Source organism: Poromitra crassiceps, assembly GCF_964638095.1.
Source record: "Poromitra crassiceps genome assembly, chromosome: 22".
NCBI classification, from domain to species: Eukaryota; Metazoa; Chordata; class Actinopteri; order Beryciformes; family Melamphaidae; genus Poromitra; species Poromitra crassiceps.
Window position 1 is genome coordinate 1,883,932 of NC_139647.1, and position 23,354 is coordinate 1,907,285.

Sequence of the window (23,354 nt, forward strand, 5' to 3'; positions counted from 1 at the left end):
ATGTATCACCATGTAGTTCACTAATCTAGCTATTTTGAAGCAAACACGGGGCTTGAGTTGAGCTATATGCAACTGCTGGACAGAGCCATGATCTGTCTGGAGACCAATAATAAGGAAAACTAACATGCACATTTAGATAAAAAAAAAAAACCACATCAGTCATCACATAATGTCACAGATAAACTATAAACCATCATTATGATGGTTTAGAGTTGGACGTTTTCACGCCTGCCCCATTCACTTCAATGGAACAATGCAAAAGTTGAACGCTGTGACTTGAGTGATCTCCTTCCTCCTTTATAGTTTCTTTGGTTTGACGTTAGGCCGCCCGCCACTTCCGGTCCTATAGTAACACTAGTCACATCGTAGGTCAACAAAACTACATTATTGTTGTATTGTTGTTATTGTGTCAAGGGTTAATTACGTTATGCCATGAGCTCAAAATGTCTTGTAGACCATCAATGTAACATCAACGAAAATCTCCAAAATAAAATCCCCCCCCCCCCCCCCCCAAAATAAAAAATAAAATCCAAAATGAGACCAAGACATTAATTTTTGAGCTCATCATGTTATAACGCAATTGACCTTCGACACACAAATTGGAATAAAATAGACCAAAAATAATATAATAATGTCAATAATATCTCATTAAACGTATCAAAGTAGAGGAGACGAGAGGAGTACAAAGGTTTTGAGGGTGCATCTGGACAAGGCAACTAATATGTGAATCCTAGACTCTTGGACCCTCTTCCTTTGAGGTAAAGCAAGCGACTTGCTGTCTTTCAAACTAAAAGGAGTCACAGAAGTCAACAATAAAAGGGATAGAGGCACAAACAGACCTTGTATCATCACACACATGAGCACATGCCATCTCCAGTGGGCCTGAATCTCAGTCGTCTGTGCCAGTGACCTACTTCCAGTCACCCAGGGGCAGCAGCCAGACTTCCAAACTAGCCTTAATTACAGCAGTGTCCCCGTGTCCCCATGCCCGTGTCCCCATGTCCATATGCCCATGTCCCCATGCAGGAGGAGCAGTACAGGAGACATGAGAACGCTGGCAGGAACTGTCTGCCTGCACTATTTCAGTCACAGCAACACAGCTGCTCATACAACATGGCATTGGGGATTATTGAGTAGCCTGGCAGCCCTCATCCCCCTAATGAGAGTATGAGAGTGTGTGTGTGTGTGTGTGTGTGTGTGTGTGTGTGTGTGTGTGTGTGTGTGTGTGTGTGTGTGTGTGTGTGTGTGTGTGTGTGTGTGTGTGTGTGTGTGTGTGAACAGATAGATAGTAGTCAACCCTGTAAGTTACCCGGCTGTGGCTCGAGCACATCAGGGTGACTTGCAGGGCTGCTACGGGTTAGAGGTTAGGTAGCTTAGCATGGTAAACATTGTTGATATTTATCCGTTTTCGAGAATACAGACGATTCATTTGAATTCGATTGGGGATGCACCGATTGCGATTTTCTTGGCCGGTTTTCCGATTGAGCTAAAAGCCAAGTTCAAACGGTACTGTCCATCCAATCACATTCAGTTTATACATCTCAAACGGTACTGTCCGTCAAATCACATTCCACTCATCTGAACAAGACCAACGCTCCCCTCGCCCATGGGCATGACAGCATTTCATTGGCTAATGCAGAGTGGCAGGCACAAGACGGACATAAACCTCAGACATTAACCCATTGATACCTGATGCAGCATTTGTGTGTGTATCCCTTTAAGACCGCGAACCGCGTCATGCAGTTCGCAGTCTTAAAGGGATACACACACAAATGCTGCATCAGGTATCAATGGGTTAAGAGGGCTTGACCCCAAAATACACACACACACACACACACACACACACACACACACACACACACACACACACACACACACACACGCACACGCACACAGGGTCATATAGCACATTATACCTTTTTGTTTTTTATCAAGTTTGTTCCATTTTTATCCCATGTACTTGGCCAATTCCCCCGGCTGTCCCGGTCACAGCTCCACCCCCTTCTGCTGATCTGGGGAGAGCCGTAGACTAGCACATGCTTCCTCCAATACATCATACATACTGTACTACATACATGACAGCGAGAGGTTTCACCGGCAGGACGCAGCATGTGGGAGGATCACGCTATTCCCCAGTTCCCCTCCCCCCTGAACAGCCCCCCCCCCCCGACCGACCAGAGGAGGCACTAGTGCAGCGATCAGGACACATACGCCACTGGCTTCCCACCTGCAGACACGCCCAATTTTTTTCTGTAGGAAGGTCAGACCAAGCGGGACGTACAGCTGCCGGGAATTGAACCCCCGGTGGCAGGAGAGTGCTTTTACCTCAACACTACACTACCCAGACTGCCCTCCCTTAGCACAGTATACCGGATGCTCACCGGCTGCCCTGAAAATGAATCAACAACAAAGAGCACTCAGATACAAGATAGGAGGGCGAACCCGCGTCAGCAGCAGCGTAGCTCAGCCATGTTGAGAGGAGGGATTCTGACTGGAAACGCTGGCAGTATTTCTCTTGCTCTACCTACTCTCTCTGCTCTCTCTAGCTAAAGCCTGTTTCACACCACAGAACGCACTCTGAAACGCTTCTGCCTCTTCCAAATGTGAATCAGTGAGCTCTAACAGCATAATCTAACATTAGGGGTGTCAAAAATAATCGTAATCGAATGGAATCGTGAGGCCAGTGAAGATTCACAGCCCTCCCAGCAAGCAAAATTACGCCATGATAACGTTGTGATGACGTGTTCCAGTGACGTTCAGGACTAGGCCAGATCACATGGTGATTTGGGGATGATTTAGACGTCTACGCGGGAACGTCAAGCTGACGTCGAATATGACCGTTACCATGAATGGGCATGTTCCGTTATTCTGCTATGTACACAGCGTATATTCAGCAGCTTTATACATAAAGCTATAATTATGTCCAGATTAACAATTTCTGCTACATTTTCAAAAAATATTATATCACCCCGTGTGGGATTTGAACTCGGGATCTACAACTTACGGAACTACCTGTTCGCTGCTGAAATTATCTGCTGTATGTAGGTTTAAAAAAAATCGTACCGTCAAAACGCCTGGTTCGATCACTGTGTATCCCCAGGGGTGGACTCGAAACAAATATGTCAGTTTAAAAAAAATCGTACCGTCAAAACGCCTGGTTCGATCACTGTGTATCCCCAGGGGTGGACTCGACACAAATATGTCAGTTTAAAAAAAATCGTACCGTCAAAACGCCTGGTTCGATCACTGTGTATCCCCAGGGGTGGACTCGACACAAATATGTCAGTTTAAAAAAAATCGTACCGTCAAAACGCCTGGTTCGATCACTGTGTATCCCCAGGGGTGGACTCGACACAAATATGTCAGTTTAAAGAAAATCGTACCGTCAAAACGCCTGCTTCGATCACTGTGTATCCCCAGGGGTGGACTTGTCTGAGCTCTGTTTTATTATTTTCTTACATCAATTTATTGGGGGGGGGGACACATTTTATCAGTGCCCCCCTGCTTAAGGCTCGTGCCCCCTCTGGATATGTGGTCTGGCGCCGGGACTGAACAGGACCCTCCCAGGACAACAGAGAGGAGCCACACTAGACCCATTCGATAAGATTTTCTCTCTCTGACCCAAATCTGAGAATATTCTTACTGTCAGACATGATTTTGTCCAGAACTCCATGACTGTCTGTATTGTAGGTAGAGAGATAACACAGGCACTATGATCAAAATAGTCCTCCTTCTACATCATCTCATTGCGATTTAATCTAATTAATTAATTGGTGACGTTGAACACTTCATCAATTTAATAGGTACCCCCTTGTGGTCCCCCGATCCTACGTTGAGAACCACTGTACTACTAACTCTGTGCCCTTCTGTCTAATCGAGTCACACCGAAGCACCAGTCCGAAGAGGAGGAGAGGAGACAAGGTCAGATTGACGGCAGATTTGTTTGGAGACACAGCAGAGAGTCCTCTCCACCCATTTAAAAAGATCTGAGTCACTCAATCAATAGGCTGCTGTCCCCCTGTGGCCTACAGGCTACAGCCTCCTCTAGAAATCGCCTAGCCAGCTAATTACAGCATGGCATTTAACCATGAACCTGTCCACTGTAGCCTCAAAGCTGAATTTATCATGTATTATATTATATTATATTTATATGTATTATATTATACTTCAGTGTTTCCCCTACCATTCTACGGCGCCCCCGCCAGGCCAGAGAAATAATTGCAAAAAAAGAAAAAAAAATAGATTTTTTTTCTGCTCTCCCCAAAATTTCAATAAACCTTTATGGCATATTATTATAACACAGCAATACTGGTGTTGACAGTGTTGACAGTAATAGAAGATGCCAAATCATTCAAAAACAATTAAGCATTTTGCTTTTAGGAACATTGTGCCAACGTGCAGCGCTGTTCCAAAACATGTCAACGTGTCGAGGTACGTTTCGAAATCCCTCCAGGCCTGAATTTTTTTCTAGGGGAAACACTGTTTCTATCACTCAAGGAAGCTCAACCTCCACCCATCTAGGGATGGTAAGATTGTATTGATACCAATGCATGTCATTATCAATTCTGCTTACCGGTCCTATTCTTTATCGGTCCTATTCTTTATCGATTCCCTTATCGATTCCTAATCAATTTTCTGTGTGGGGAAGAGTGTAGTCCTACTGTACACAGGCTTTCAGCGTCAACACAGCTGTTTCATTGTCTGGAGTCTGAACACAGTGTAGAATGTCTGCCTGATAACATGTTCAATAAATTACAATGCTCCTTTGTGTCTGTTTTCTTTGGTTTATGTCTCGGTGTTGTGTACTTTTGTGTAAGTTTTCTCTTTGAAAAGAAATAAAAAGTGAATTACAAAAAAAAGGATATAACATGTTTATGTTTCAACATATTGCTGCTGTTATCACACTCGAAATTATCTAGTTTCACAGACGTTACAAGTAGCATCTTTCTCCATGAAATGAAGCCATGCTTTGGACCATTTCTCCCTCTGTGCCACGACTCCATGGCAGATGTCGATGCAGAGTTTGACGCATAAGGCGCGAGTTTTTGCAATGCGCATGCCAGCAATTGATAACCACACGGAGGCATACAATTCCGAGTAACTGGAGTCTGGACAATTTGGAACCGGTTCTAAAAACGGTTCTGGTTCTCGAGTCCCATCCCTACATCCATCGATCTGCATTTTCTTGCCACATATCTGGCGTCAGCGTTACAGTGGGAACAGCCCAGATGTCCTTCTACAGCGCTCAGCAACTTCCCCCAAGATCTGCACTCGTAAACACGGACAAGCCTCAATACTCTAATCACTTCCCCTCAGCTCTTGACCTGTAAACATGAACAAGCCTCAATACTCTAATCACTGAGGCCAGCGAGACATTTCAAAGCCGTGTTGTTGTTGACATGTAAAGGAAGACAGTACTTCTCAGTGGGAGTTTCCCGGAACATTGGTAAATATTTTATAGTTTTTCGTTGTTAATCCTAATCCACAATAATTCTATAGATTCTCACAGTCGGTCGGTCCTCATAAGGAATTATTTTGATATCAATAATATGTAACAATATCTGGTAACATATACTGTACAAAGTTAAATAGTCAAATTTATGTTCATTACATTGAACTGCTAGGTAATATAAAGAATGGTAAAACTGACATTTTCATGTAATATTAGTATATTACCGTAACTACTGTCATTTGTTTCAGATCTCATTTTCTAAGAGATTCTAATGAAATATAATAAACACTCAAATTGAATTGCCCAGTCCCACCATTCTCTATTCACCGTCACTGGGGCAACTCCACCCAGGACGCGTCTCCTGATGAATTCATACACTGGAGTGTTGGCGCTCTCTTGTCTCTAGCTTTGACCAGGTTCATGTTCTCAAATATTGACCGAGCTGTCCAACATCACAGGACATGTCACAGGGACAGCATGTGAATGCCTGTATGAGGGTCGATGCTGCCTTTAATGCATCCAGAGTGGAGAGGAGAGGACACTCTGACTCAACGAGACAATCGATTCCCTCCCGGAGACCACTGCCGCATTAGAAGACAGACTTCTGCAGTGCAGAGATGGTGCTTCCGTCTACTGTTACAGCAACGCTATATGACTGAGCAGAGGGCATTAAGGTATAGAAACATTACATTACACACAGACATGCAGGCATCTACAGGATATGAATGTGCCAACTAGGCATGTGCCATATCATATCTAGAGCCGGACCGATATATCGGTCCACCGATATTATCGGCCGATAACCGATATATCGGTATCGGCCGATATGTTGGCCGATATTTTTTTATTTTGTATTTTTTAAGTTATAGACAACATGTTGTTGTGTATATTTGACCTTTTGTCTTAACTCAAGTTACATTTTATATTTGTTCTATTTGTGTTTCTGTATTTCTAGTTTCTAGATCTAGTATTCTAGTTTACTGTTTCATTGCATTGATGTGATTTTGGACAATAAAGTTGATTGATAAGCTGTAAAATATCCTGCCTACATTACATATCTCAAGTCATATCTTTGTCAAGTGTGAAATAATGTGTATATATAATATAAGAATATCAGCCGATGTATCGTTATCGGAATTTTTTTACTCCCTAATATCGGTATCGGCATCAGCCTCCAAAATCCAGTATTGGTCGGGCTCTTCATGATTATACCGGTTCTTTTGATTTTTTTCTTAAATCCAAGCACTTTCCAGACTCGCCGTGGCAACCCCACAACCCTGAACTTTATGCACTAATTCTTTTAAAGTGCCCTGCTAATTTTTTAAATGCCCCCATTTTTTTTTAGACAGCGGGGGGCAAAAGTTGCCCCAAAATATATTTTGTCATTTCCTACACTGAGCGTGATCCTCCCACATGCTACGTCCTGCTGGTGAAATACCTCACTGTCAGGTGAAAAGAAGCGGCTGGCGACTGCACATGTATTGGAGGAAGCATGGTGCTAGTCTACAACTCTCCCCAGATCGGCAGAGGGGGGTGGATCAACGACCGGGACAGCGGGGGGGATTAGCCAAGTACAATTGGGGAGAAAATGGGGGGGGGGGGGAGTGATTAATAAGGGCACACATTCACATGTACACACAAACACGCACACACCTACTTATACCAATGATAGCTCGTCCCTCTCTAATAGCGCGCTGTGAGACCTCTGCATATTGACCCCACTCAGGTCTATTCTATCTGCAGCTGACATGTGAAAGGAAATATGAATAATTAAAGAGAGGGACGCACTCTGTCTGCACTCTCACACAACACGTCTGTTCTGCCACATTCATCACTGAGCAGCGGACGACCGGGCCCACCGGTCATGTACCTACCTCCCAAATCACTGCAGACTGGAGTGCAGTGATTTGTGAGGGAGGTCCATGGCCGGTGGGGCTGGAGTCACACCAGTGATGCAGTCCGTTTTTATTCTAAAAGGCCCATTAGTTCACTGTGCACAGAATACACACAGCACAACGGGGCATTTAACAAAAGCAGAGTATATGCGGGAATCCTGAAGTTATATATGTAATACCTTTTAAGTACTTTATAAGACCTTTTGAATATATTTTAAGAGCTCAACGCCACTTTTGTCACATCAGCGATAGAGGTGTAAATCACAAGTTTCATCACAATACGATATTGCATACTGTGGTAGATTCTTTGGACAACGATACGATATTTGCTGATATCACAAAATCTGCCACGATACGCTTTCGATTCAAATCAGGGGTCTGCAATCGATATAAGATATCATATCATATCATATGCCCATTTAACACAATCAGCACAATAGCTACAAAAGTTAATAATACCTCATCAAATAGCGATTAAAACGTTTGAATACTTTTTAAGGGCCTTAATTTTCCCTAAATTGATTTGATCAACTTTTAATACCTTTAATACCCTGAACAGAGCTTTCACCATGACATCCATCTAGCTCAGATTAGATTGCTTAATGGAACTGAGACCTCTGAGTTCTCACAAACTCTTTGCTCTGATTGGCTGATTAATCAGAGTTTGATTCAATTAAAACAAATTAAAGAACAAGGCCAGCCACAGTATCACGATTAAGACTCTGACTCAGAGACTCCGAATACTCTGCTGATGTTTTACAGCTCTGAAAGGAGGACTTTTGCCAAGAATCAAATTTGTCATTTGCTCTCTCACATCAGCACCACAGTTTGATTACCTCAGACTTCATCTACAGACTTCATCTATGGTGTCAAATTGTTACACCAGGAACACTCGCTGAGCTCACTCCTCTGTCTCATCTCCACTCAGGCCGTAGTGGAAGGGCAGACATGTTGGGAAAGCTAGTTGTTGTTATTGTGTTATCATTCAGCAGCAACATGCTCCACTCCATCACGTTACAGAGAGACAGAGGTCAGAACATCCATCAAGACGTCCACTGCCATTGCTGTGAGTGCAGGGGGTTACTGTACTTACAACCTATCGCCACACGAGACATGACAAGAGCAGCAGTGCTGAGCTATGCTAGGATTATCCCACAGACACTTTTACTTGACATCTTACATGGACATTTACATAACATTTTATATGTGATATATATATCTATACTATATATATATATGTGTTATATATCAAATTATAATTTATAAAGTGCAAACTAAAAGTCCTATCCACCTTATTTCTAGCGGCCATGATGCCTCTGGGTTTTTCTTCCGGTGTGATCCTCCCAGTCTTGTTGCTGACAGCTTGACACCCGTCTGGGCGAACGGAGCAAATCACTAATCAGGTCCAGCTGGGCAGAAATATCATAGATAAATATCCCTTTAAGAGCGCAGTGCGCAGCCTACTGTGGCTAATGTTAGCGGCTAGCTAGCTATGTTACACAGACACTATACTACCCCTCCCCTCCTCCATTATATATCACACTGGACATTTTAAATGGATATGAACCCACAGACATTATCCTACGCCCCCACCCCCTTTATATATCACTTTATAGGACTTTTAGTTTGCACTTTATAAATTATAATTTGAGATAGTTTTCTGTTTGCTCCACCGTCTGCTATTGTGATCGCTGTGCTGCATCCTGCACAAAGACAAATTCCTCATTTGTAATATGATTCCTCACTACGGCTATTAAAATGATCTTGTATCTTGTATCATTATCTTGTATAATAATGTTGTCCTACACTTGTGTGAGGACCATGGACACATTCTCACTGTTTAATCAGCAGAAAGAGCTGGATTTGGACGCAGTAATCAGGAAATGGTCCCAAAACCCTGCGTTCTAATTGGTTATGAGTGCGAGACAGGAGGAAGTGAGAAACAGGCAGGGGGTTATTTTTAGATGCTCCTAACCACAAACCAACAGAGAGTGAGAGTGAGGGGACTTGCAGCTAAAGCAAAGCCGTGTGGTCTCTCCTGACTACATCTGATTACATTATGTAAAACAGCCCACTGAGTTCAAAGAGTACAGAAAGAGCAAGAGCAACACCAACTCTAATGGAAAAGCCGGAGGCACAGTCCCCAACACATTAATGTCCCCATGTGGCTGTAAAGGACAGATACAATGTACCCAACACATTAATGTCCCCATGTGGCTGTAAAGGACAGATACAATGTACCCAACACATTAATGTCCCCATGTGGCTATAAAGGACAGATACAACGTACCCAACACATTAATGTCCCCATGTGGCTATAAAGGACAGATACAACGTACCCAACACATTAATGTCCCCATGTGGCTATAAAGACAGATACAACGTACCCAACACATTAATGTCACATGTGGCTATAAAGGACAGATACAACGTACCCAACACATTAATGTCCCCATGTGGCTATAAAGGACAGATACAACGTACCCAACACATTAATGTCCCCATGTGGCTATAAAGGACAGATACAACGTACCCAACACATTAATGTCCCCATGTGGCTATAAAGGACAGATACAACGTACCCAACACATTAATGTCCCCATGTGGCTATAAAGGACAGATACAACGTACCCAACACATTAATGTCCCCATGTGGCTATAAAGGACAGATACAACGTACCCAACACATTAATGTCCCCATGTGGCTATAAAGGACAGATACAACGTACCCAACACATTAATGTCCCCATGTGGCTATAAAGGACAGATACAACGTACCCAACACATTAATGTCCCCATGTGGCTATAAAGGACAGATACAACGTACCCAACACATTAATGTCCCCATGTGGCTATAAAAAACAGATACAACGTACTACCCAACACATTAATGTCCCCATGTGGCTATAAAGGACAGATACAACGTACCCAACACATTAATGTCCCCATGTGGCTATAAAGGACAGATACAACGTACCCAACACATTAATGTCCCCATGTGGCTATAAAGGACAGATACAACGTACTACCCAACACATTAATGTCTCCATGTGGCTATAAAGGACACATACAACATACCCAACACATTAATGTCCCCATGTGGCTATAAAGGACAGATACAACGTACCCAACACATGAATGTCCCCATGTGGCTATAAAGGACAGATACAACGTACCCAACACATTAATGTCCCCATGTGGCTATAAAGGACAGATACAACGTACCTTCTGTAGACTGGTGGGATTCAGCTGAGTTTTGTCTATAATCTTCACAGCCACCTAGAGAGAGAGAGAGAGAAGAGTGGAGAAAGACAGAGAAGACAAGGGAGATGTTGTTCAGATAAGGAGATAAAAGGTACAGTAACTTAAGAGTTTTGCTTTGATTGTGCAGTGAACTTTTACTATTCCTCTGTAAAGCGATGGTGTCAAACATGGATTTCTAAAGCTGGACATTTATCAATAAACAACGCTTTCATCAGCAGCACAAACAAGTAAGAGGAGATATTTGTTCATAAGGAGGAGTGGAAATCAGAGCTATTCACCTTATTCTATGCCCATAGAAGGACGCTTCTGCATGACGTCATTTTGTAATCGTCTTTCCGGTTTTAGACACGGAAGTAGATTACGCCTACCATAGTCATTTTTAGACTTGCCAAAAAGCTGTTTTCAAGCAAAAAACAAACGGTTTTAAAGTTTTAATATTTTTCGGGTGAAAACGTAACATATATGTGACCAGTTTATCAGAATAACGCCTATTTGGAAATATTGAACGAGCAGCGAGGAGGACTGGGAGCGCTGGCTGTGCTGCTGACACCGGTCGGACTAGCTATCTGTCAAACCCTACTGTAGTTAGGCTACTGGCAGTGAGAAAACACTGACGACGTGCTTTTGTAACTAACGTTAAATGCCGACCGGGTGCAGCCATCGGCTCCTCGCAGCAGTAACGCTATGAACATGTAACTGAAGTTGGCCGCAGTGTAGCTTAATTCTGAATGTTGCCAAAGTTCATTCATTATTATAGTGACGTTTTGTTTTGAAATTGGCCGCCAACTAGCGCTGAACCGGAAGAAATACAATTGTGTGTAACGCGGAAGAGAGAGAAAGTGGGCGTGGTGAATAAGCACTATATGCAGATCACATACACACACACTGGTATGTGCCAGTGGGCTACAGTACCATGGGCTTTGGAAGAGGAAGCTCAGGGCCGCTGGCTGGAAATTGGAGCCCTGATCTTACTGGGGAGCAGCCTGATGATCCATCCATCACAATAAGCAGCCCTAACCTAAACCTACCTCTACCCTACCTCTACCTAACCTAAACCTAACCTAACCTAAACCTGTTCTCCTGACTTCCTAACAGCTCAGCACCTTTCAGAGCCACACTGCAGCCTCCCATCAGTCCATCCAGACATCACGCCAACAACGTTTTTACTGTCATTATATTGAAATAAGACAGATGGGCTTCTGTTGCTATACAAGATGAAATCAGCCCTGATTGGTCTCTCTCCTACACTGTGTAAGCAGAAAGCAATCACTAAGAAATCACTTTGAACCGTATCACTATAGACTGTATAATAAATATGGACGTAGCTAGTGTGATGTCATCCATTCATTTGTGAACTCGTTTTGGAGCGTCGAGTTTGTCATTTTCCCACAGAGCCGCCTGCTATTGGTCCGCGATTGGTAAGCTGCGCCATCACTGGACAGGCGATGACCATAAACTCATTAGGAAACTGTTTACTGAGATATCGCGTTAACGAGCATGAAAATGGCGGTTGTCGTGAGGTCACAGTGAGCTTGGACTTTGACCTTTGACCACCAAAATGTAATCAGCTCATCCTTGAGCGCAAGTGGACGTTTGAGCCCAATTTTAAGCAATTCCGTCAAGGCGTACCTGAGATATCGCATTAACGAGCATGACAATGTCATTCGTGAGGTCACAGTGACCTTGAACTTTGATCACAAAATCAGTTCATCCTTGAGTCCAAGTGGACGTTTCAGGCAAATATGAAGAAATTCCGCCAAAGCGTTCCTGAGGTATCGCGTTAACGAACATCGGACGTACGGACGGACAACCCGAAAGCATAATGAAGCATCGGCGCCGGCTATCGCCAGCAAAGGCATTAAAATCCCATCGACTTTTACACGTACAGTAAGTGCTAATGTCCAGGTCTTCCGGACTCCTCCCTGTGGTACTCTAGTACACAGGCTTAATAGGCATGCTTCAGTGGAGGCAGACTCTGGCTCTAATCCAAAGTAGCCTGTTAAGGGGAAAACCAGGAAGAAAAGTGCTGCATCAGAGTAGATGGAACGGAGGCCATTCATCCAGATCGGGGGGGGTTTCCCCAAGACATGCAGCGGCTCAACACATTTCATGTCAACCTGGAGCCTATAAGCCCCCATAGGACACGCCTCTATCTAGCAGGCAGGAAAGATGAGAGGAGGGGGCGGGACAGAGGAGGAGGAGGGAGAGAGGAGGAGGAGGAGGAGGGAGAGGGGGGGGGGGTGTAGACACATGTGGGACGCAGGTGTGTTCTATTTGCAGCGTGTCTTAGGTGGGCAGGTGCACAGACAGAGCTCACTCTGCCGCTCCTCGCTCCCTCCGGTCACGGCCCACGCTCCAGAGGGGACATTTCATTTCCTCTCCATTACGCCGTGCCAACGTTCCCCTGGCTGTTTTTTTTTTTTTTTTTAATCACGTTTTTTTTCCCAGATCACCCCCAATTCCCCCTGCTGACTCCCGATCGTTGCCCCGCCCCCTCTGCCGATCTGGGGAGAGTTGTAGACTAGCACGTGCTTCCCTCCGATACATGTGCAGTCACCAGCCGCTTCTTTTCACTTGACAGTGAACAGGCGGTCCCCGACCGACCAGAGGAGGAACTAGTGCAGCGAGTGACCAGGACACATACCCTTAATCCGGCTTCCCACCCGCAGACACGGCCAATTGTGCCTGTGTGGACGCCCGACCAAGCCGGAGGTAACACGGGGGCTCGAACCTGCGACCCTCGTGTTGGTAGACAGGTAATCTAGCGCAGCACTACCCGGACGTCCGGGTGCGTGTGTGTGAGTGTGTGTTCCGTCACTAATGGATTTGAGGGTGAATAATTCAGCTGTACAGTGACAGAAGGGCAACGTGCATCACTGTTAATTATTCAGAGCGTTTGTAACACATGGGCCATATGCTCTTCACTGTACGCACGTCACACACATGTATAGAAACATGTGAATATTACCATGAAGGACACACTGTTAGTAGAGGGCAAAGTGAGTCATATACAGAGGCAAAGTGGAACGTCACTTCCTGCTTCAGCACTGTACCAGAGATTTTCAAATTTCATGCGCCATTTATTTTCCCATAGACATTTCGTAAAATGCTTATAAAAAATAGTTTTACTTGTTCAAACCAAACGCTTCAGATATATTTAGAAACAGGAGAGATCGCATAACATTTCACTCAGACCAAAACAACAACAACAAAAATCAAAAAAATATTGGGTCAGATTGCAATGTTATGTGGTGTGTGTGTGTGTGTTATGTGGTCTCTACTGTTTCTAAATATATCTGAAGCGTTTGGTTTGACCAAGTAAAACTATTTTTATAAGCATTTTACGAAATGTCTGTGGGAAAATAAATGGCGGATGAAAATCTCTGGTACAGTGCTGAAGCAGGAAGTCACGTTCACTTTGGCTCTCTATAGCAGCACGTGTGTGATGAGGTGGATGGCATGCTCCTCTCTCTCTCTCCACTCTTTGTCACAACACAATGGGGTCATGAAGGAAAGCGTGCGGGCAGAGACAAGGTCATGCCCACAGAGCTCAACAGTCACGCCACGGTTCCGTGATGTCACGCTTTCCGGAAGAGCATTTCCCCCCGTTCATATTCTGCAATGAGATTTTGATTACTGGCCATAATGTCGCACGGTAGACTTACCACGGACGAGCTAGTTGTGAAACGATGGTATATGTTCCTGTAGAAGCCACAGATCTGTATGATGATATGGTTTCTTCTTAAAAAAAAAAAAATCTCTTCATGGAGTACTACACTACCCACCATTTGGCAATGAAATATCGACGTCTTTGATCGGTGGAGATCGGAAAAATAAAGGGGAAATACTCTTCCGGAACCAGAGGTGATGTCACGTGACTGTTGAGCTGTATACTGTAGGTCGTATAAACAGAGTACCACAGGAATGAGTCCGGAAGAGACCTGGACGTTTCCGGCTCTTGCGTGTAAAAGGCAATAGAGAGGCAAAGTGCATGAAAATCTCTGGTACAGCGCTGAAGTAGGAAGTAGGCGGTCACTTTGCCTCTCCATCTTTGTATGGGATTTTCGGTTAAACGCATGAAACAAGGTCTGTGCTTAACAAAGGTTTATGAAACAGCAAAGTTTGTGTTCAGCAGGATAATCTTCACAAATGAAGACCACTTTTATGACTTGAAATGTGTTTTTCTTTTACGCAATTTTCAGAAAACGCTTCAAAAGTCACAGACCTTATTTCATGCATTTAACCCAAATCTCCATTCTAAAACCCCATAGCCTTTTCCCCTTACAAACCAGCATGGCGCTGATTTCTGGGTAAGCCTACAAAAATACGTCATCCCCGCGGTACTCTAGAGAGTCCAAAACTGTTTTTTCGAATCACGCTATATAAACAATATAATGTTTATTTCTGCTCTAAAGTCGGGCAGCTTAACATGAGGGTGAATGGGGAATGACACTTTTGCAGCCAGCCTCAAGTAGCCACTCGAGGAACTGCAGGTTTTGGTACTTCTGCACTGGCCTCATTTTTCAGAAGCGAAGGTTGGGGCTTGATCATGCCACACAACTCAAATATAGGTTGCACTGTTGCTACCTAGCAGACGAGGGCATAACGCTGGTTGGCAATGTCTCCATCAGTAGAGGTGTGTGTGTGAGTGTGTGTGTGAGTGTGTGTGAGAGTGTGTGTGTGTGAGAGAGAGAGAACCACAACCCCACCCTGTAGCCGCACTCTTCAGAAGAAAGGGGGCAGTCTGTCATCTAGAGGTGACTGCTGCTGCCTCCCTTCCTTTGTGGTGCACAGTCACACAGAGAACTTCTACTTTTGTCGCCTTGCTAATACAGCCGAAGCTTCCTTCCTTCATTCGCTGTGAGCAAAAAGTACGCCGGCTAAGAAGCGCTATTATCAGCTAAAGCCCGGATAGCATCGGTTTTTAGTGGGTTTGTGTTCTTTCCACCTGTTCCCTCTCTCTCTCTCTCTCTCTCTCACTCCTGATCCATGCCTTTGCATTCTGATGAGCCAGCGAAGGCGCTCAGGCAAACAAAGCCACGCCTGACCTTCTCAGCGAGTGGCGGGTAGCATAACCGAGACGCCTGTTTAACATGATCGCCAGAGGAGGCTGAATGGAACAAACGCTCACCCGTTTGACCTGAGATGATATCTGTGATGCTACGATACGAGCGGGTGCTAAATGAAAGGATGCTAGTGGTGTGAAAGAGATGATGGGGGCGGGACATGTGAGGGGGCGTGCTCTGCCTCCTGCTGAGAGACAGTGAATGGAGCGGGGCGTGGCCTGTAGCACTCTGACAGCTCAGCAGTCTATGACACGTGTGTCTATGACGTGTCTGTGACACGTGTGTCTATGACGTGTCTGTGACACGTGTGTCTATGACGTGTCTGTGACACGTGTGTCTATGACGTGTCTATGAGAGACATGAGGCAGAAAGCCACACTGCAGCCCCATGTCACCTGCGTGACGTCGGCCGGCCGTTACCACGCCACCCCCCCCCCCACACACACACACAGACTCGGCATAGTGCCACCTACTGGCAAACACAAAAAGTGTTTGTCCAATTGACATCAAACTTGGGGAGGAGACCTTAGGGGTACCTGATGGAGCGCAGTGCCGAATTTCGGGCAATTCGGCATAGCGCCACCTACTGGCAAACACAAAAAACGGTTTATCTCGAGACCCGTTCGTCCGATCGACTTCAAACTCGGGGAGTGCGCTTAGGGGGTCCCTGACGGAGTGCAGTGCCGAATTCCGTGCAATTTGGACACACGCATATCGATACGGATACGTTACATACACAACCACAATACGGGGGCCGGAGTCCCAGCAAACTAGATGTGAAGGCCGCGTAGTGGCCTGATAATCTCGTTGACAATAACGTTAGACGCGTTTCAGAAAAGACTCTTTAAGGTTTGATTCATGTCTCATCTCTCTCTCTCTCTCGTCTCTGCATGTCGGTATGCAGGCACGAGTCTGTCCACCAGTCTGTGGTAGAGATGTTCGCAAGGAGCTCTTGCAATAGTGGTATTTATGTGTATGGAAAAACATAGAAAGATGCCAAGAGAGATTGAGGTAACGTAATTATTAGCATCTACGTAGCTACTAGCATTTAGCATTTACTGGCGTAACATCAGTGTGTCGTTTCATGCTGCATTTCTATTGGCTGGTCACACTGTGAGATTGTCACCCTAAATTTATAACAGTAAGAATTTGTAACCTGCCTTTGCTCACGAGACTGTGACAACGGCCATCTTTGAACCTCTCTCACTGCGCGACACAGGACCAGCGTTTTTGTAGCCGCGACAAAAGATATCGCTACGTTTCTCTTTCACGTTGGTCTTCTTTCCTCTGGGACAGTGTGTGACGGGGGCTTAAGAATACATTGAGTGAATTAGCAACGCATCCATTCTCTCTGGTGGACGCTTCAACGTGTCATTCTAATAAGAAATGTCACCGTAAGAAGCAAAGTGGGACTAAGTGAGGACAGCGGAGGAGAGAAAGCACCGTTTCATTCTAATATTCCCCCTTCAGGTGGACCGCATTGTCATTGACCTGCATTTTAAAGGACGGGTAGAGAGATAGGAAGTGGAGTGAGATGAGGAGGATATTTCTGTGTAAGCGCACAATAGAACTAGAGCTGCCATGATTAAAATTATCGACAACTATTATGATAATCGATTAATCGTTTTGAGTAATTTTTTAAGAAGAAACGTCTCTGATTGCAGCTTCTTAAATGTGAATATTTTCTGGTTTCTTTACTCCTGTATGACAGTAAACTGAATATCTTTGGCTTGTGGACAAAACAAGACATTAGAGGATGTCATCTTGGGCTTTGGGAAACACTGATCGTCATTTTTTCACCCCTTTCTGACATTTTATAGCCCAAACAACTAATCGATGAATCGAGAAAATAATCGCCAGATTAATCGATAACGAAAACAATCGTTCGTTGCAGCCCTAAATAGAACAATATCCCAACACGCAATATATTATTAAAAAAAAGTTGCCTTACCTCTCGTCCCGTCAGGACGTGTCTCGCCAGCTTGACCTTGGCAAAATTCCCCTTGCCGATGGTCTTGAGCAGGCGGTAGTTGCCGATGTGGGGGTGCTCCTCGGTGGACGTGAAGGAGTTGCGGCATCGCGGCAGGCTGTGGCGGCTCGCCGACTTGGTCGGGGGGACGGGGGGCTCCACGAAGCCGTCCACCGACGAGTGCTGCAGGAGGAGGGCCACACGGGTAGAGATCAGCATCCTTCCTCACTCCCTGGCTGGCTGCTGCTAATGCTAAGCTAACCCCATGATTGTGTGTGCATAGAGAAGGTCAGAAAGTGCTAGCCTAGCGCTCCTCTCTCCGGCTTTTGGCACGCACGCTAACTTCAGAAAAGACCCTTTGCTCCTGCTAACGCACCCACAGTGCAGCAGGGTGCCGCTGTGGAGCTATGTGTGCCAAGGCTGGGTTTCACATCCAGGAAGAGGATAGTGCGTAAGTGTGTCTTGTGTGTGTGTGTGCCCTAAATGTGCATGGACTACCTAGGTAGGTATACTGTATATGTGTGTGCCCTGAATGTGCGTGTACCTAGGTATACTGTATATGTCTGTGCCCTGAATGTGCGTGTACCTAGGTATACGGTATATATGTGTGTGCCCTGAATGTGCGTGTACCTAGGTATACTGCATATTTGCGTGTGTACTTAGGTATACAGTATGTGTGCCCTCAATGTGCATGTACAGTACCTAGGTATACGATATAATGTGTGTTCCCTGAATGTGCGTGTAGTGTACCTAGGTATACTGCATATTTGCGTGTGTACCTAGGTATACTCTATACCAGGGGTGGCCAAACTATGGCCCGCGGGCCAACTGCGGCCCGCTGCCCATTTTTAAGTGGCCCGCCATGAATTTAGCTAGCAAAAAAAAATGCTAAAAACGTTTTTCCATTTTAAAGTTTAAAACGGAAAAACGAGAAAACAAAAATGAAAAAAAAACACGAAAAAAACTGAAATGGAAAAAACTAAAACAAAAAAACTGATTCCCCCCATTTCGTTTTTCCATTTAAAACCACTGAACATGGGTTATATTTGAGTACCTTGACCTGGTCTATTTATTTATTTGTCCGTTTTTCTTTTTTTACATTTTTAATACTGAATGTTGGTGAAATTATCTCTGTCTTAACCTGTTGGCACAGGAAAAGAACATTTGAAAACATACAGAAATACCCATTGTAATAGGTGAGCACATCAATAAACTATGTGTCATATATTTATTTAGGTAGAAAATGTAATTTTTGATGGCACAGGGGTTTCCTGGTCTAATTTATTTGCCTCTTTCAGCGTGAACAGGTTGAAAAATGCTGCGCTAAATATTGTTTGGCCTGCGACTCCTTATATTTTTCTGTATGCGGCCCCCAACCAAAAAAGTTTGCCCACCCCTGATACGGTATGCACACAGATAGCCATAGCTAACTATGCATTCAAGCCCAGTTAGCCAGTCGCTGCATGGGAGAGTCAGGTTCCTGTCTCTCCCTCCATGACACCTTAACCTCTTAACCTAAAGACCTGATCAGCCACAAGACAAGATGGTAGATAACAAAAGAAACAGAACTGACATTCTTCTGTGTTCCTACATCCGACGTCCTCCTGATGATATGGCTCCACAAAGTCAGCTTAACCGATCCAATTAAACTTCATCATAGTGAACCGAATGGTACCGTTTGGTTTGGTGTGATGCCAAACTAAACTGAAATGTTCACATAAAATTCCTTTCCTGCCATGCTTCATTTTGTCTGAGTTTCTCAATAAAAAAGTGCTCGTTCTCATTGGTTCAGAGTACAGCAGAATTGTGCGTCTCGATATCTCAAAATCACAATATCATCCCACTGAAAGACCATAAATGATCATATTGAATTATCCTCCAGCCCGATGTAATATCTTACCAAATTTGCCAAACAGATCAAATCGTTTTGTGTTTTTGAACTCCTAACGAGCTCCTAACGAGCTTACTGGCTCAGTGACACACCCCAAACGAACCGGGGAGCAAAAGTGCCCTTGTCATCATGGCCGGGGCGGGTATGACGACGACGTGCCACGTGAAGGTGAACCAGCAGCAGCAGCAGCAGCAGCAGCAGCAGCTTGCCCTCAATGCCCTACAAGCACAACGCTGGCACAGAGGGCACGCACAGCCTCTGGTCTATTTTCCTCCACCTCTCACAACAGCTGCTGATGTCAGGCCAGGTCAGAGATCCTATGATCCACTGCTCCTGTGCACCACGCCCCAGCCCAGAGAATAAAGCCTCGCTCTAGTTACCCTAGGCTCCCCTGCTCCGCTTTCATCGGCGTAACGCTACACCCGGGTCCGGCGCGCGGCGCGTCATCACGGCTAGTCCACATCCTTCCTGACACATCAGGCACATGATCCAAACAGCTCCCCCTGTGACGGTGTGTGTACACAGAGGGAGCTTGTGATTGAGTGTGCCAATGTAAGTGAAAAAGCTTGTGTCTCTCACGCACCAAAACACTGTCCCAGATAGCCGTGATGATGGAGGTGTGTGTGTGTGTGTGTGTGTGTTGTGTGTGTGTGTGTGTGTGTGTGTGTGTGTGTGTGTGTGTAGTGTGTAGCTTCCGCTGGGAGAGAACAGCTGTCTTTCTCATATTTTGCTGCTGGTCAGTGTCTGGCTCCACATTCAGTCAATTAACTGAGTAGCTGCCTGGACAAGCAGCTGATTCAGAATGCTACTGTTACTTTGATTATTAATACACAAAGTTGGTTTCATTCACCTACCTGACCCATCCAATAACTGGCAACCACACATGCAAAACACATTACAGACACAAACACACACAGACACAGACACAAACACACACACACACACAGACACAAACACACACAAACACAGAGACACAAACACACACACACACACACACAAACACACACAGACACACAGCGACACAAACACACAGACACAAACACACTTGCTTTGAGGGAGGCAGACATAAAAAAGACACGCGTGCACAGCCACGCGTGCACGCACACGCGCACGCACACACACACACACACACACACACACACACGTATAAATGAGAAAGCCAGGAGAGACATTCTTGTTTTTGCTGCACTAAAACCCTCTCATCTCTCTGAGTAATAAGTTGTTATGCAACGCAGTTGAGCAGCTAGCGGACTGCAAGCTGCAGCTAGCTGCCCGCGGGGCTGCATGTTGGAGTCCAATAGAGAGGGAGGGCTAGGCGGCTTGCTGGCTACTGCCTGTGTTGCTGAGGCAATGCTCACCAGCCTAGCAGGCTATGTCTATGTCAGTGAGCCATAACGCTAGCAGCACTCCCCCTAAGCTACTGCATTGCTGAAAATTGATTTAAAAACAAAGATGGATAAGTGGATCAGATAGCGGATATACCATCTTGTTATCGTGTTAGTTAGTAACAAACAACGTTGGGGTTTTTCAGTCATTTGACTCTGCTTGCAGCTAAAAAAGGAAACGCACTTATGTCCTGAATTTAGTGTTTCACATGTAGGCCTACTATGTCTTTCTGAATGCATATAGGAAGCCACAGTGAAAATAGCACATCTAATTCTAACAAAATGTTTCGCCTACAGATATACATTAACTGCTCGCAGCCATCTGTGCGTTGGGAAAACAATCCAATAAAGAGATCCTGGTTATGATTGAGCAGCCTGTGCTGCCTGGTCCTGCCTGCTTGCAGGAAGATGAGCAGAGCCTAGATATGTCCGAGCCTGTCGACACAAGGCAGACCTCACACAGTCTGTTCCCAGGAGGCATTTTGTTACGGACGTCCGTAAACATTCCATCACACACACACACAGTCAACGGGAATCCTCTATATCTGCTTAGACTAGAGCCGCCATGTCTTTGCCCTCTTAATAAATGGCTGGATGTTGCTTCAGCTCATGGTGAATAACAATGACCCCCCCCCACCACACACACACACACACACACACACACACCCGCCCCTTCCCAGTCCAGCACAGAGCATGCAGTTACAACAGGGCCCAATAGGTGATGGATGTCACATTGCGATGCTACCAAAGCGTTGCCATTGAAAAGTAGGGCAGCAACACCAAGACCCCCACCCCACCCTACTACTCCCCCTCCTCCTACCGCCCCCCAATATTGACGTTGTGGACTAGAAAATACCCCCGACTGCACGACTGGAGCAACACCATTTTCTCGCAGCCTACACACAGACAAGTCTCACACATTTCGATTCAACCATCGCATTATTAAAGACACCGGTCCGGGGCACACACACTGACGCAGTGCGTTGTTTAGGCTATCCATATTATTGTGCACAAAACCCTGGGAGGAAGCTAGCTAGGCTACATTGACCAAACTGCACCTAGCTCCATTCCTTTATTCTAGGCTACCATGCCTGCTTTATTCCCGTCAGAGGGGAGGAAACAGCCTGCCTGCTCATTGGTCGAGTCGCTCTGCAACATTGTAGCCTAAAAAAGCGCTGCTCCCATATAAACCTGCACCGATCAGTGCGCAATTTAAATGCCGAACTATAAAGCCGTTACGACGTCCAAACATGGGTCGGTGTCTCCGGATAACAACACTCACATTCTCCGTATCACGTTCGTTGACGGTGGGCAATGGCGTTCTGGTCGACATCTTGTGCTTCGCAGGCCGCGCAGCGGTGCAGCAGGCTGGGCAGCAGCAGACACAAGCAGCGGAGCGGTCCCGCCTCGAGTCTCTCTCTACATCCCCAGTAAACACACCGCGCAAACTGCGGCCTTTTTAGCCCAGCATAGCGCGCACAGGGCCCCGCCGACACGCCAGCTCTCCTCTATCGGCTTTGTGCGCTTCCCTCAGCTAGGCTAGCGGCACACAGAACAGCGAGAAGAGAGAGAGAGAGAGAGGGAGGGAGAGGAGAGGGGCAGGCCAGGAAGATGCGTCGGGGAGCGGACGGGTCTGCGCAGCGCATCTCAAACCTCCCACCAGGAAGGATGGAGGGACCTCTCTCTCTCTCTCTCTCTCTCTCTCTCTCTCTCTCTCTCTCTCTCTCTCTCTCTCTCTCTCTCTCTCTCTCTCCATTCATATATATATATATATATATATATATATATATATATATATATATATATATATATATATATATATATATATATATATATATATATATATAGTAGGATTTTCAGGTATTTGTGCTTTAGTGAGTATTTTTTTCCTGACTTTTTACTTTTACTGCCTAAATTTGAACACAAATATCTGTACTTTCTACTCCTAACATTTTCGAAACAGGCTAATTACTTTAGTCATGACTTTGCATGACAAACACGATTGCCAGTCTCTCTCGTCTCGCGCTGATGTCAACAGTGATGTCACTCTAGCGATAGTGATCTCATCAGACAGTGACAATGTTATGATGTCATAATATCATGATGTCATAATGTTACGGTCAATAATGCCCAACACACACTTCAGTCCCTTCTAAAAGCCTTCAGTTTGAGACGCAGCATTAGTCTGTGATTGACTCTGACAGACCTGAGGAATGGCTGCTCAAGCAGAACATGAGGACAGGCAGCTACACAATGCCGCTGACAAGCTGAATGCCACAGAGTGCACACCTCTCTACTGGGCCTTGGACTACGCTCACCTGGACTGGGTCCAGATAGATCCTCCTAGAAGCCGGGGCCAACCCCAACGGAAGCCCACACTGGCCACACACCCTGGCCTACATTCCTGCCTGTGCGGGGAGGCTGGACATACTG

General features: G+C 45.4%; 1 protein-coding gene across 2 annotated transcripts in view; it reads right to left on the reverse strand.

Annotated features, from left to right (window-relative positions):
* mark1 (MAP/microtubule affinity-regulating kinase 1) overlaps positions 1-22,422 on the reverse strand; it is a 53,031-nt gene extending 30,609 nt beyond the window's left edge. For both annotated transcript variants that reach the window (XM_083658012.1, XM_083658011.1), the window contains exons 1-3: positions 22,204-22,422; positions 17,628-17,828; positions 10,573-10,626 (exon numbers count right to left, since the gene is read on the reverse strand). In XM_083658012.1, coding sequence (XP_083514138.1) covers positions 10,573-10,626; positions 17,628-17,828; positions 22,204-22,254 — 306 coding nt within the window. In that variant the 5' untranslated portion in view covers positions 22,255-22,422. The remainder of the gene's footprint in view (positions 1-10,572; positions 10,627-17,627; positions 17,829-22,203) is intronic.
* Between the last annotated feature and the right edge of the window lie 932 nt (positions 22,423-23,354).